General features: G+C 49.1%; 1 protein-coding gene across 1 annotated transcript in view; it reads right to left on the bottom strand.

Annotated features, from left to right (window-relative positions):
• Positions 1-16,002, bottom strand: part of GALNT15 (polypeptide N-acetylgalactosaminyltransferase 15) — a 42,580-nt gene that overhangs the window by 22,395 nt on the left and 4,183 nt on the right. Inside the window, exons 2-3 of the mRNA XM_080803377.1 lie at positions 5,935-6,101; positions 1,863-2,067 (exon numbers count right to left, since the gene is read on the bottom strand). Coding sequence (XP_080659503.1) covers positions 1,863-2,067; positions 5,935-6,101 — 372 coding nt within the window. The remainder of the gene's footprint in view (positions 1-1,862; positions 2,068-5,934; positions 6,102-16,002) is intronic.

Below are 16,002 nucleotides of genomic sequence, written 5' to 3'. Positions count from 1 at the left end.
AAGTCTTCCTCTCTCAGCCTAGAGTGAGAAATCTCCAGATCTGTGAAAATGGCACCAATGTGAGAAGCAGACGTGAGGGGCTCGTTCTAATCAATGTTTTAACACATGTCTCACAACGAGGGTGGAGGGAGGGAATGAGTAAATGTCACTCCCTGATCAACTTCTCCAATTCTTAAAATAACTCAGACAACAAAAAGAGCAATAGACTCAGAGTTAGAACACCTGACTCAGTGGCAAAGTCTCCACGTGCCCTCGTAGATCACGTCACCCCGTGAAATCTCACTATCCCTCTCTGTGAAACAGAAACAGAAGTACCTGCCTCAGGCATCTCATGGGGGGTCAGTAAAGAATTGTATGAAAAAGGTCTATTTGGGTTATACATACATAAGGCTATAAATTAAGTCTTGGATTCCTAAATGTCTGCATAAAAGAAGCATAGACAACAGCCTAGCTGTTGAGTGACTGTGTGACCCTGAGGGGTGTCCTTTGCCCTCCCTGGAACTCAGTTCTTTTCAGCAGTGAAATCGTGAGATAGGTCTAGATGACCTTACAGGTCCCTCTGAAAGCCATCTTTCAGTGACACGGGGATGAGAATTAGATGGGGAATAGGCTGGACCAACTTTAGTTCCCATGGCAATGATACACGGTCATTGTCATTTTGAGGGCAGAATCCAAGATGGCAGCATTTGTCAGGTTTGTGTGTTTGCTTGTCCTCGTCCTGGTGCTGGATTTATACACGTCTCCTTTTCTTCTGCGATAATAGACAGGAGTGGGTGATAATCTGTATCACAGTACTGGGCAAAACTAATCCTTAAACTCTGATTGTTCTTTATTAAAAAGGAATTGTTGGACTATTAGCAATTGACATCATATTGCTTGAAACCTCCCTCATCGAGGGGAATATGCTAATTCCTCTACCTCCTCATCCAGAGAGGTCTTTTCTCAGATGTTGTCAACCCCAACTTCAAAGGAGAGGGTGAACCTTCACCATGGGGAGGAGTGCAAGAATAGAAGTCATAAAGCTTGGTTCTGGCATCAGCCCTATCTGGCTGGCCATCATCAGAAACAATCGTTTGTTGAGCTCCTACTGTGTGATAGGCCTCCACAAACCCCCAGGAGTATGCCTGGGTGGGGGGCCCAAGGTGGGCTTGCCACCAGGTTTTGCTTTCCTTACTGAGATATTCAGATTGAGGAAAATGGTTGACAGAGCATATTTAGGAACTGTATGAGGAGAACAGGGAAGTGGGGAGTGAATGACAGCATGATGGGGGAAGAACAGAGAAATGGTCAAAGAAAAATTTTTAAATGTGGGGCTAAGGTGTGTGTAATGCAATTCTCTCTGACTTCACATTCCTGAGGACTCAGTTAGAACCTTGGAGACCCCTCATCCCGAAAACCAATGCTGGTTCTTGATGGAAGTTTAGCAATCACAGAGTCTAACATGTTCTGTTTAGGGGTAAGTACCTATGAGCAAAATAGGAAGATTTTTCCCAGTTTATCTGATAATCCTGATTAAAATTTCTGACTTTTCAATGAAGGGAGTGATCACCATGGTAAGACGTTACCCTATCCAGGAGTGTTTGCCACTTAAGAGAAGCTGTTTCTCCAGGCCCCTGTTTTGGTCTTTAGAAAACAAGACAGATGGGCTGGAGGACCTCTAACTTCCCTTCCAATGTACCTCCTATGCTTTCGGAAAAGGATCGAACTCAAACATCTGAAAAAGACAAAGAAACATGTTGCTCTGGCATGGGGGAGCCTTGGGGACTTGTTCAACGGTGACTAGATGTTCTGTGAGTGGCGGAGACTGTAGACTCTTTCTCCCAGCCCCACCTCCGCCCCCCAGAACCCGGGGGCGAAGTTACCTGTCACCAGCTATTCTGCTGAGAAGGGGCTCCAGCCAGCCCGGGTGGCACTCACAGTGGGAATCCATGAAGACCAGCACATCCCCGGTGGCCCTGGTGGCCCCCAGCCTCCGGGCCCCGATGGCCCCCAGCCTCCTGTTGCTTCTGAGCAGCTTCACCCCCTCCAGCCTGGCCACATACTCGCTGAGAGAAGACTTGAGTTGTCCTGGAATCAACAGAGTTGTGGTCAGCGGGGTCACAGATGCTGCAGCCAATGAGATCATGATGACTTGTGTCTAAAATCATTGTCAGCCAGTCTCTCCCTTGGGAGCCGTGGTGAGCACCAGGGTCCCAAGAGTCAGATACATGACACTGTGGTCGTTGCTGAGATATAAGTTGCTTCGTTAGTTTGTGGTGGATCAGTACTCTCTCCAGTAAAAGCCAGGAGAGATGGTGTCATAAAACCAGGAGAGGGGAGAAATGGCTAACCTTCTCTAAATGCAATAGGGAAGTTACGCAGATACTGTTGGTGCCTGACTCAGATGGCCTGGGGTCCCTTTTTAGGTTTGGTTTGGTTTGCACGTAGTCAGCAACTGTAGGTCTGCTGCTAACTAGTCTGCACCCTTCTCTGGAGACACGCCTTTGGGTATCAAACTGCCTCTCCAGTGAGTGCCAGTGAGTCCTGCAGAATGCCGCCCCTGGCCCCAGGTGCCAAGGGTCAATGACCTACCAGCGCAGGGCAACCAAAGCCCACTTCCTTGCCTCGAGGCAAGACAGACTCTGAGATGCAGTTGGCACTGCAGAGCTCTCCATGGGATCAGGCTATGGCTGGACTTCATCTGAAACCTCATCTTGGCTCAGCTCCTTCCTCTGCATCTCCTGCTTCCCCTACCCTCCTACAGGCTTCCCCTGAGAGTACATCCCCTAAAATTCACAAGCCCATAAGTCCCATCTCAGGCTCCACTTTTAAGAAATCTGACCTAAGACAGTGGTCAAAGAGGTCAAAGACAGAGGTCCATTAAATATGGCCACCAGTAGATCATCAGGGGTGCTGGCCAAAGTGGCTTCATTGTAGTGGTAGGGGTGGATGGACAATGCAGTGGGTTGAAGAGAAAGTGGGACATGAGAAATCAAGACCAACAGTCTGATGTTCTCTTAGGAACCATGATTCTAGAGGAGATAAAGGAAGAGAGAAGCTTATTAGGTTTTGTGTTTAAGATAAGAAAAGCTGTGTGTGTGCACCCACATACATGCATACATCAAGATGAGCAAGCCAGTGGAGGCAGTAGAAATAACGCATTCATGGAGAAGTAGTGTCCTTCATGAAGTCTTGGAAATGGGGTGCCCTTAGTCCACTGAACTAAGATCTCAAGGGCAAGGATTATACCTTCTGCATTTCCAGGGCTCTGATCCCTAGCACAGGGCTGGCCCATGGTAAGCATTCAGTATATGTGTGTTGAACAGAACTGTGCCAAAGGGCAAGAGTTTCCCTGGTTCTCCAGCCCAGAGGCAGTCTTGATGGGAATGCACATAGACTTGCTACTTTGGTAGCTGCGTCTCCAGGGGGCTGGGGAAAGCTCAGGCAGCCTTACCTGAAGACCCCACCAGATTCCCTGGAGAGTTGTCTTCTGAGTAGCATGCAGCTCCTCAGGGAGACTTTTCTATAAAGGAAACTGTCCTGAGCAGTGGCCATAAGGTTTCCCAGTCGATGGCTGTTGGATTTCTTGGTGGCAAAATATTATGCCAATTTATTACTTTATAATTATTTTTCTGGTAAGCTTGTTAGTCCCAAGTCCATTCCCTAGAGAAGGAGCTCTGTTAGCAAAGCTATTAAAATTTCTGAACTTGAATGTATGATAGCCAGCCCCTCGGTGACCCCACTGTACTGAGAACTGCTAGTTGTCTTGTCCAACATTCATTCTCCCCTTCTACCGTACTAGCAGAAACTTGATTTTGTTCAGAGCAGCTAAAAGCACTAACCTACCAAGACTCTCTTGCTGTTGCTAATAGCCTTTTAATCTAACTCTGGTGGAAATACACTAGGTGAGAAGATTCTGGAAAAACTATTGTTTTACTGATTTTTTTCTAAAGGACAAACTTGGCTGACCGCTGTCTATCTGCATTTCTCCCTTTCTTACTTGGAATGTGATGTGATATCCAGAGGTAGAGCAACCTCATTGGATTATGAGACCAAAAGCCACACTCCCAAGTAGGGCTAACTGGAAAGAAGAAGATGCAGAGGGCGGGGTGCCTGGGTGGCTCAGTCAGTTAAGCCTCTGCTCAGGTCATGATCTCAGGGTCCTGGGGTTGAGCCCCATTTCAGGATCCCTGTTCAGTAAGGAGTCTGCTTCTTCCTCTCCCTCTACCCCTCCTCCCTGCTCTATTTTCATTGTCTCTCTCACTCAAATAAATAAATAAAATCTTTTAAAAAAAAAAGGTGAAATGATTTAAAATAATTAAAATAAAATAAAATAATAAAAATAAAAAATAAAATAAAATAAGAAGAAGATGCCAAGGACATTGGAGGACCTGACTGCCCTGGAGCCCAGCTCCTCTGCTTCTGCACACACAAGGAGAAGGGAAAGCTACCAAAGGACACTGACATAACACAGTTCATCAACTGATAGGGGAGGAAGCACAGATGTGCTCTTGGGTGGACTCTGGCACAGTCGAAAGTTCAGAGACTGTGGGTACTTCCACCAGCAGCCAAGCCCAGCCCAGGAACTGCTCAGTGGTCCTGCCTAATATGCAGCCGAATGTACCCCAGTAACCTCAGGCACTTCCAGAGCCTCTGGCTAATCCAATTCACTGCCATGCCCGAGCTAGGCAAACTCCCCACATGAGGACCTACAGAAGACCTAACAGAGGCCTGTGGCTACTCAAGCTTGTCTTCTGTCATTCCCTTCAGAAAGGTGTTTTTGGGACCTCAGCAAGCGTTCATTTTCCCTGGGAGCAGTCTGTTCTCCCCACAGAGCCAGGGGGGACCTCCACAGGCCATTTGGTTGAGCCAGAAATAAAGCCCGAGGCTCCAGCCGAAGAAGAGCAGTGGTTCTCAAAGTGTCATCCACGGACCAGCATCATGCATGTCACCTGAGACCTTGTTAGAAATGCAAATTCGGGGACACCTGGGTGGCTCAGTGGGTTAAACCTCTGCCTTTGGCTCGGGTCATGATCTCAGTGTCTTGGGATCGAGCCCCACATTGGGCTCTCTGCTCAGCAGGGAGTCTGATTCCTCCTCTCTCTTTCTCTGCCTGCCTCTCTGCCTACTTATGATCTCTCCCTCTCTATCAAATAAATAAATAAAATCTTAAAAAAGAAAAAGTAAAAGAAATGTAAATTCGTGCGTCCAGTACCAGATCCAGAAACTCTGGGGAGATCCTAGCAATCAGTGTTTTAACAAGCCTGTCAGGCGATTCTGATGCACATTCAAGGTTGAGAACCACTGACCGAGAACCTTCTTCTGGCTCCATCTTCTCTGAGTGATTCAGCCATTCAATGGACTGGGCCCTAGAAGTGAGTTTCCCGTCAGTGGAAACATTGGAGCAGATTCTGTAAGTCTGGGCTCTGGGCCTGACTCTGCTGCCCTTGGCATGACTCAGTCCTGGTCAATTCTCTTCTCTAGGCCTCAGTTTCCTCCGCTGGAAAATGAATGGATCGGGCTAAACGAGAATGATTTGGGGACTCATACCTGTCAAGTGCTTCACCCAGCATCTAGGAGGCAGTGAGACCTTAGGAATGGCCACCCGGCTGTGATTCCTGAGTGTCTGGGGAAGAAGCATATTGGACTGTGTGGAGGCTGGGACTGGGAGAGATCCCGCTGGAATCAGGCTGCAGCGCCCCTCCTGAGATCCTCGCCGGAACCTCCTTGTCTTGCTTGGCTGCTTTGTCTTCTCTGTCTTCTCCCTGCAACTGCCTTACTGGGTGCCCCTGGGGCTTTTCACTAATGAGTTACCTGCACCTGATCATCACCTGGAGATATGCCTCTGGGAACATTGACTCTACAGGCTCTAAACCCTAATCTTTGCGTGGAACTCCCTCCCACCCCTCCCTAGGTCTCAGCCCACCCGAGGAGCCAGGAGGAGCCCATAGCCACCTTGCTGACTGAGGTCGTCCACCAAGATGATCTCCTTCAGAAAGGCCCTGGGCACCGTGTCAAGGATGCTCTGCACGGTCCTCAGGAGGGTGGACCAGGCCTCGTCGTGGAAACAGAGGATGACGCTGGCAGTGGGCAGGCTGTCTCCGTGGTGCTGCTGCAGACACCTGCAGGGAAGAGGAGCAGGAAGCCATGGGAAGAGAAGACCGAAAGGAGCACTGGACCTCCTCCAACACACTCCCTGGGCCCTGGCTGGGGCTCCCTTAATCAGATAGCTCCCCAGCCCCCAAACTCAGTAGCTCTCTGGATTTGCTTGAAATTTCCATGGAAAGAGAACCCAGCACGTCCTCACAGTAATGCTGTCTGCTGTCTCCCAATCCTCACATCCCAGGAGCAATGTTTAATCCACGCCTCTCTCATAGCAGTTGAGAGGTACTGGCACTCTTCCCTGCAAACGACTGTTCTAACCTATAAAATGGGAATATATGACATCACCAACCTCATAGAGCCTAAAGAGGATGAGGTACATAGTGAGTGTCCTGTGAGCACGCCTTGTCCTTCGTTTAAGGGCAGAAACACAGTTTTCTTTATTTTTGTATCTATATCAACTAGCACAGCACCTGGCACATCATAAATGTTAAGCATTATTAGTGTTCTTGAAGAAGGGAAGGAGGGAACATTTGTGAGTGCCAACGATATGCCAGATACTGTGCTAGGTCCTCTACACATATTACTGCTTGTTCACACTGAAATAAGTCTTTGGTTTGGGCTCTTACCCCCATTTTGTGGATAAGGAAACTGAAGCTCAGAAAGTGGTCAAGACTTATCAAAACTCCCAGTACTGGTAAGTAGCAGAGCTTTGAGCTCCTGGGCCGTTTCCCCTCTGGGGGTTTGTGACTGGAGAGGTAGGAGTGGGAGGTACCACCTTTGAGAGGAGCCTGCCCTGTTCCCTCTTTCCTTTGCAGATGAGTAAGAAACTCTGTTTTTGCATTGCATCTGGGGAGAGTTCTGAGTGAGACCACAGTGGAAGGACTTATAATAACAACTGGATGCTGGGAGCAGTGTGTGGCTCACAATTGTTCACAAAAGGTACTTTTTTTTTTCTAGATAGCTTCTGAATGTCCCTCCCGATTTGCATTTGAGCAGGGGTTGGCTCAAGGACCTCAAACTCCAATACCTAAAGGCAATTATGACGGTAGAACTGTCTGCCTGACAGACCGCCGGACTAAGGCTGGCCCAGCCGGAGGGAAAGGCACTGTCCGGTATAATCCTAACCAAGGCTGAGCCTCTCAGTGTGCAGGACACCTGTGTGACTCCAGGTAAAAATCCTACATCGGGGTGGAGGGGTAATACAAGGTAAGTGCTTTAAGGTAACAGTAAAACAGAAATACTAGATTTAAAAAAACAAAAAACAAAACAAAACATATGAACATCTCACAAATCAGCTGTCAATTATTTTATCAGTTAATATATTAATGTACTATAATGTGCTATTTCTTTTCATAAAGGATTTGAAGTCATTCCCAAGGACTATGCATGATAAAATAACGGTAATATAAAAGTAAGGATGGGGGCACCCGAGTGGCTCAGTTAGTTAAGCCCCTGCCTTTGGCTCAGGTCATGATCCCAAGGTCTGGGATCGAGCCCCACATGGGGCTCCTTGCTCAGTGGGGAGCCTTCCTCTCCTTCTGCCTGCCTGCCTACCATTTCCCCTGCTTGTACTCTCTCTCTATCTCTCTGTCTGTGTCAAATAAATAAAATCTTAAAAAAAAAAAGTAAGGATGAAAATTCAGGACATGAGAATATAAGTAAGAATAGAAGTCAAGAGGTACCTGGGTGGCTCAGTGAATTGAGCAGCCGACACTTGATTTTGGCTCAGGTTGTGATCTCAGGATGGTGAGTTGAGCTCTGAGCTCAATGAGGAGTCTGCTTGAGATTCTCTCCCTCTCCCGCTGCCCCTCCCCATGCCAGTGCCCTCTCTCTCTCTCAAATGAATAAATAAATCTTGAAAAAGAAAGAACAGAAATTCAACATCTAGAGAAAGAACATAAACATATAGGCCATAAGGGCCTTGGAGTTTCCAGAATGAATTTAAAGTTTGAGCCTCCCAGTAGCCAAAGGAAAATGGGAGGTTTGTTCTGCATGAGAATTGTCACCATCAGAAAAACTATATCCTAGAATCTTTAGGGAAAGTGATGCTCTTTCTAGTACTTTTTTTTTTTTTTTAACAATTTAGAACTTTTATTTTGAAATAGTTTAAGACTTGCAAGAAGTTGCAAAAATAGTCCAGAGAGTTCCTGTGTTATCTTCAGGCAGTTTTGCCCAGGGACGATAGATTGCATAACCATCCCCCACGAGCAGAATCGGGACTCTAACACAGTTCAAGTACTATCAGCTCAAGTACAGGCTTTATTCGAACTTTGCCAGTTTTCACATCTCACACTAGTTTTTAAGAAGAAATTCCTGCAGACTTTAGAAGAAGTCCCTAAATGGGTGACTGTCCTTAGAAGAATCCCTAAGACGAATGAAATCATGAATTTTATGTGCACTTTTCCAGGCTGCTTTCAGGGCTGCTCACATAACATGTCCAAAGTGGAACCCCAACCCGCCCTGTAAGGTTTGGGGGGGATAACAGAGGCCCCAGGGCTCTGAGGCTCTGTGGAGGGATTCTACCCCTGGGGCCCCTCTTTGCTCTCACCCTCCTCTCTCAAGCCCTGGTGGCGCTTTGCTCCCCCACCTCACCTGACTTCGAGAATTTCCACTCTGCACTCAGGATTGCTCTAGACCTGCTTACAAACAGGTTCAAAATTTCCTTCATGTCCTAATTTCTTTGAGGTTGGGAGAGTAGGAAAATCCAAGTGTCTAGGATTGGGGCCTCCAGTGGCTGTGAGAAGAAATCATGCCTCAGTAAGTTCAAAGGGTACAAATGAAACCAAAAACATTACTAGGGCAGTGGCTCAGGGGCTGGCTCTTTTCCAACTCAGGAGAGATGCATGGGGACAGGGACGCCTGCATATGGCATTCTCGTGGCTGCAGTTTTATAAGGACTGAAGTCTGTCACCTGAGGGCAGAACACAGCCATGCCTTCCAAAAGGACAGGTCTTTTCTCACCCCGAGCCCATAGAATTCGAGCACTGGAAAAAGCACAAGTGTGTGTGTGTGTGTGTGTGTGTGTGCGCGCGCACGCGCGCACATGCACTTGTATGTGCTTGCATTCATGCATGTGTGTCCTTAAGAAAAGGTTAAAGAGCTTAGACTTCAGAATCAAATTTAGATTTCAATCTTCACCTTGTTTCCTAACCCTTTGGGTAGTATACTCAATATTTACAAGCCTTAGTTTCCTCATCTGAAGACTGAATAATATTTACCCCTGGGCCTGTTGTGAGAATGGAAGAGTAATTATAGGCATTACACAGACAGCGACCCTTTTATAGCTATCTTTGAAAAAATGTACTTTACGTGTGTATTGTATTTATGCTTATCTTTGTAAAATATAATGATCTCTAAACAACCACTCTACAGGATAGTGTGAAGGGCTGCCTGAACTCCCTTCAGAAGTTGTCTCCTCATGAGCAATAAGGATCATGATATCTATGGTGTTTCCTTTTTCAGTCTGGCCGCCAGGAAGCTCAGAGTAAGGAACCAGGATATTTAGTCATTGAGAAGTTTCTATGGATTGCCTACCTTCGTCCTAATTTTCTCTTTGATCCTGACATTCCAACTCTTTCCATCCAGTCATTTAACAGGTATTTCCTGACAACCTGAAGTCTGTGAGGACTGAAAGATGAATTAAACAGATAAGATCCTTAAAGCAGAATCTGTGGTGCCCTGCCCACAGCCCCTTCAGCTGCATCCTTAAAGTACACCACTCCGTGCTTTCCAACTGCCTGAGGGCTTTCTCTGCCTGCTAGAGATGCTCTCCCCATGCTGATCTGAAGAGCTGACCTCCCCTGGGAGCTGCCCTCAGACTGTGACTAAAAGGAGCTGATGTATTAGTACCCTGACCCTAAGGAGGTCAAATATGGATAGGCTGTTCCACAGCCCCTCCCAAATTCCCCAGCAGGCTGAGCCCTAGTTGCCCACTGAGGTAACTGCCTTGAGAACACACCTTTCATTGGTCTATTTTCTGCTCCACATTCCCAGTCCCTTACCAGGGCTCCCTGGCATCGAGCGCAAAATGAATCCTTGTCTCAGGCTCTGCTTTGGAGGAACCCAAACTAAGACAGTCTCTGAGGTCATGGAGTTTATATCCTGTGAAGCTGATAATGAAATAATTACTTAACAGCTGCACCAAGTGCTCCAAGGAGACCCTCAGGGAGCCAGCAAGCTGGGCAGTGATATGGAAGCCAGGACCAGAAGGGTGGCCAGGTTACCATTGAAGAAAGGGGTTTAGGTAGGGAACAGGGTTCCTGGCAGATGTCACAGCCTCTGCTAAGGCCTGCGGGTGAAAAGGAGCTTGGGCATACCAAGAGCTGAAGGGGAGGTATTCCAAATTGATTTCCCCTTATCTTGATTAACATTATATTAATAGCAATTTTCTATTTTATGATGTATTTTTAAATTGTCCGAGGGAATAAAGTAGGTAGGTAAGCAAACAAGTAAGCAAAAGGGCCCCAGGCAAGTCACTCCCCCTCTGCATGTTTCTGATTCTTTCTGTCAAATGTGGGTGCACGTTCCTCCTGCTCTACCCCTGCCATGGCTTCGCGGGGTGGGGGGGGTCGGTGAGGTGGTGCCTGGAAACTGGTTTTGAGCCTTGCAAAGTGGTCCCCAAATGGGACAAGTGGCTGTGAAGTGATCCCTGAAGAAATGCTTGTTCTCCTCCTTTCCCAATGCAGTTACCTTCCTCGTCCTTCGACCACGGAGCTGGTGGATACCCCGCTCTCTCAGTGAGTACACTTCCACAAGCTCACCCTGCCCTCGTTTGTCCATCTTTCCGAGCGGCAGCAGCGGGGAAGGAAAGACCAAGGGCTTCGGAATCAAACCAACTTGGCTTTGACTCCTGGCTCCATTTACATCCCCTAATTAGCCAACACAGGGAGGCTGAAGCGTTCCTATAGCCCGAGGGTGCGGCCGGGATTAGAGGACTCCTCCAGACCCAAGCGGGTTGCTAAATAAATGTTAGCTTCATATCTTCACGCTCCGAGATCAGAGGAGCCCAAGGTCTGTGTTTACACACAGATGCACGCCCTTGCCGCGTGCAGCTCCAGGATCCCCTGTGAACTCAGAAAATGCATTTGGATGATGATTCTGAGAAGGATGAGTCACAGCTTTGCGCCAGATGGCCTGGCTAGGCCACCAACACCACCCCCACCCTTTCAGTGCCTGGCCAACGTAGAAAGGATTCTGCTGGGTTTTCTGTTTGGGGGTTACTGACCTCCAGCTTCCACCAAATCGGCGGAGGTCCCCCACTCAGATGAGTTTCCGTATCGCTGCCTGGAGCCCACCAATGCAACAATCTGGGTCCTTATCTGCATCCCTCAGGGCTCCCCAAGCCCTTTGGGTTTAGGGCAGGCTCTTGCTCACCTTCTCACCTTTCATAGTCGCTGAATAAATATTTGTTCAGCGAATGAAGGTGTGGGCACTGCTCTTGCTTTCAAGGAGTATATAGACTGGTGATCTATAGAAACAGGCGGGTAAGGCCACTGAGTCAGTGCCCCACGTTCTGCGAAAATCCCAGTGCTCAGTCCGTTTTGTCTGTAATGGGTGGGGTTTATCTTGGGAATACCAATTTCCAGGCCAGGCCTTGGAGATAGAAGGGCTGGGACACAGCCTGGGAGTGATCCTTTGATCATGAGAGAGGTGGATGGGACAAGCTGGAGCCTAGAGCTGAGCCTGAAGCTGCCCACCCATCATTCCCCAGAGTTGGAGAGAAGTCACACAAGAAGCACATAGTCCCCTTCTCTTCATGCGGCCCTCAGAAGCCTCACCGCCTCCTCCTGAGGAGCTCCAGACATCCTTGACTCTACTCTGATTCTGCTCCCCGGACCTGGACTAAAGATGGGCTCTGACACTGACCAGGGCCCATAAGGCATCCTGGGGCAATTGTCCCCCCAATAGGCATAGCCTTCCCCAAGTCATGGCCGAGTGACTTTCCAGCCCCTCTATCTCAAGGAGTTTGATATTCGGACATACAAAGAGGGTCAGCAGTTGGTAGCAGATCATAGAACAGGCAGCAAGCCAAAGACGGGGAGCAGAAGCCGAGAGGTTGCTCAGGGCCTCTCAGATGTCAACGTCCACCTGTCGTCCCCTTCCCTGTCCCCATCTCCATCCATAAACACAGATTTGGATCCCCGAGGCTGCCCTTCAGGTGGTTCTGTTGCTGCTGGCCTCTGGACCGGAGCCTGAGCATAGGACAGTGGTTGTTAGTGGTGAGACATTAGAAGGCGAGTAGCCAGGAAGACAACCAGCACACTCTGGGGACACCAGCTGCTGGAGGACATCAGGAAGGCCCAGCCCCCGAGGGGCTCTGGCTTGTGAGCCTCTTGCCTGTCCTCCTCCTGCATACCCGGCCCTCCTCCCTGGGCAGTCCCAGCTCCTCACGCCCTGTGCAGACAGCTGTGAGCCCACCACCAGCAGCAACACCAGGGTCTCTGCTCCCGCACACCCCAAAGGGCAGCTGCACACTAGCATCAGTTAGGAGAGTCCAAGCAAGCTGTATTTCACTGGCTGGTCTGGGGTGGGGCCTGGGCGCGATGAGCGGTGAAACTCTCTAGTTGATTCTACTGCGCAGGCAAGGCTGGGAACCACTGGCCTCATCAGAGTTTCTGAAACTCTGACAGGAATATCAATCTGCTAGGGATCTTGTTAACAATAGAGATTTTCATCTGGTAGGAGTGGGGCCTGAAATTCTGCATTTTCAATGCTGCAGGCCTGAGGACCACACTTGCAGGGGAAATAGCAGTTTTTTTTTTTTTTTTAATTTTTTATTTTAATAAACATATAAGAAATAGCAGTTTTCCCAAGAATTAAAAAAGATAAGAGAGGAGTTAACCACCTCTGATCTAATCCCCCAGCCTAACCCGAAGCACAAAGCCAGACTTTGCTGCATGGACTCCCGTGAACACATTTGATCTCAGAAAGTTATCTTCAGCCTATCTATAGCATAAGCCCACTAAAGGGTGACAGATCCAGAGTGGAAATTGAGGGGCAGTGCCGGGAGGCACTGCTTCCAACCATGGCTGCCCTGGGCTTGAGGGCAGAAAGCTTGGTACATGTGTATGCCCTCTGGACTCCACGGGCCAGGGCCCAAAACCAGCACTCCAACTGTCCACACTGGGTTGTCTTCCCTCCCTTCCAGGTTGGGAGGGCGGGTAAGCTGAGCTCCAGCCCAAGGTGACTGCCCCAGCCTGCTCCTTCTGCTCTCGCCTCACAGCCCCCACCCTGGGGTCGTGCCCACCCCACTCACTCAGACTTACTGATGCCTGCCAACTGTCTTCTCTCTCTTTGGCCATCCGGGTGTCAGAGCCAACATCCTGGGGTGACTCTCCCTGCCTGTTGGGAATGGTTGACAGGAAGGTAGACTGCAACACCACCCTCTCCTTGACAACAAAGCTGCTGCCAAAGCGGCCTCTGGGCAGGAGGGAAGGAAGAAAGGACAGGATACCCCTGCCAGGGTCTCCCTACTGGCTGTGGACCTGGGGCCTTGCAGCCCTGGTCCTCGGCCCTGATTGTGCATCAGAGTCACCTGGGGAGGGCCAGGCCTCTCTCCAGACCAACTAAGTCAGAATCCCTGAGAGCAGGACCCAGTATGAGTAGTTTTTAACACTTACCAGGTAATTCCACTATGCCACCAAGTCGGTGATGACTTAGTAGCCCATGGGGTAGAAAATAACTCTTTGATCAGAGATAGGACAGTGACATGCTGTCCATAGCTGCCTGCTCTTACTCTTTTCCACCTCTCAATTCATTCCCAGGCCCTACAATAGGATAAGGAGGGAGCCTGGGTGCCTCAGTCATTGGGCATCTGCCTTTGCCTCAGGTCGTTATCTCAGGGTGCTGGGATTGAGCCCTGTATCAGCCTCCCTGTTCAGTGGGAAGCCTGCTTCTCCCTCTCCCACTCCCCTGCTTGTGTTCCCTCTCTTGCTGTCTCTCTCTCTGTCAAATAAATAAATAAAATCTTTAAAAAAATATATGATAAGGACACCTTTTGTTTGGACTTGAATACCGAGTGGGGAATCAACACACATTTTATCTCATTTAACCCACAGCCCACAGGATGGTGTTATTTTAGCTACATTTTAGAGGAAACTGTGGCAGGGAGAAGTTGAGTGACCACACGGGTCCCACAGGAAGAGCTGGTGCTGGAATTCAGCCCCAGGTCCACTATTCTTTGGGCGTATGTGTTAGTCACAGTTGTGGGGATATAAACCAGGGAGACATGGGCCAAAATAGGAATGCAAGTTCCAAATTGATGCAAGTTCCTAGCTCACAGCAAGGTAGGACTGAGCTGACATTTATATTTAAGTACAGAACTCTGGGTCATGAAAGGGACTATGTTCTCTGCCTCTCCTTTCTATTTTCCAATCCCAGTACCACCTCCTCCATGGAAGCTTCCAGAACTCTACTCCCTCTCCATTCACTGTCCAAATCAGCGGTTCCCTGAATGAACATCAGCTTTTAAAAATTCAGATCACTGCACTCCAGCTCAGAACGGTGGAGAGTCTCCAGCAAAGGAGTCTGAAAATCTACATTTTTAACAAGCTGTATGGGGAATCTGACAAGTATATACTTTGGTGACCCAACAGCCCCTTGCTGCTCAAAAATGTGGTCTGTGGACCAGCAGCCCCAGTCCCAGCTAGGAGCTTGATGGAAGTGTCCCATCTAGGGCCGAACCCCTGGTCTACTACACTAGACTGCGTTTTAACCAGAGGCCTGGGGGGCGAGGTTACATACACTTTAAAGTTTGAGAAACGCGGCTCTGTCTAACCTGTTGGGTATAGAGGGTCCACAGATCAGCAGCATGAGCATCACCCAGGAAACTTGTAGAAACCAAATGCTTGGGCCCCACCCTTGACCTACTGAGTAGGGTGCTGCAGGAGTGGGGGCCAGGAATCTGCATTTCAGCAAGACCTCTAGGTGATCCTAAGTGACTCAGCTCTGAGGGCCACTGCCTGGACCAGGAGATCCCAAAGCACTTTCTCAGTCGGGAGCCTCTTTGATCCTGGCCATCAGTTGCCCTACGCCGGATGCCAGGATGATCAAAGGAGAGCTGGGCCTGGCAAAGCCTTGAAAGCTGTCCTGCCACACAGACTGAATGGGCAAGGCCTCTTTCTCCCCGACCCCTTCTTTGATAGCAGCTTTGAAGGACCAGGAGTAGTCAGCCCTGGTCTTCGGTCTGGGGCTTTTCATTTCATCCATGTGTTCATTCACTTCTCGCTCCCCACCCCCCACCCCCACCCCCGCCGCCGTCCCCAGGCCCCTGCCCTCCCCAGAGCACGGCCAGTCCCTGGAGCTTTATCCATTCTTATAAAGAACGCACTGGTCAGTGTGCTCAGAGCTCACATTCCCCCAGTGATGTCATGCTACAGACCTCTTTTCTGCATCTCATTTGCTTCGTTCCTCGTGGTGCTTGAAGCGCTCCCCCCATCAGTATTGTGCACCGAGTCTGTGCCTTCTGTCTCCCGCAGAGTGCCCCTGGGATGCACCCAGCTCCCCCAGTGCCCTCTGATCATGTGCTCAGGTGGCTTCCCAGTCCTCAGTGCCACCGACGCTGTGACAGACACCCTCCTCCCTGTCGCCCTGTGGACCCGTGTGAGTTCTCCCTCATTCACAGGTGGAGAAATTTGAAATGCTTCCAGCCCAAGTGACTTGCCCAGAGGGTATGATGTGGTGGTTAAGAACATGGCTTTGGTGCCAGACACACCTGGTCAGACAACCTGGCCTCCGTCCCTTCACCTTTCTGTGCCTCAGTTTTCATATCTGTAAAATGGAAATGACAAAGTATCTAGCTTCTGGGTTCGTTATGAAGATTAAGTGAATGAAAACCACTTAGTAGCATCCCCAGCACACAGGAAGTGCTCAGATAAATGTTCACTGTAATTTGGCCTTTCTTTCCAGAGCCTGCCTTTT

This window comes from Martes martes, assembly GCF_963455335.1.
Source record: "Martes martes genome assembly, chromosome: 1".
In the NCBI taxonomy this organism is placed as follows: Eukaryota; Metazoa; Chordata; class Mammalia; order Carnivora; family Mustelidae; genus Martes; species Martes martes.
Note: the sequence above shows the minus strand (reverse complement) of the source record. Positions and strands in the feature narration are given on the sequence as shown.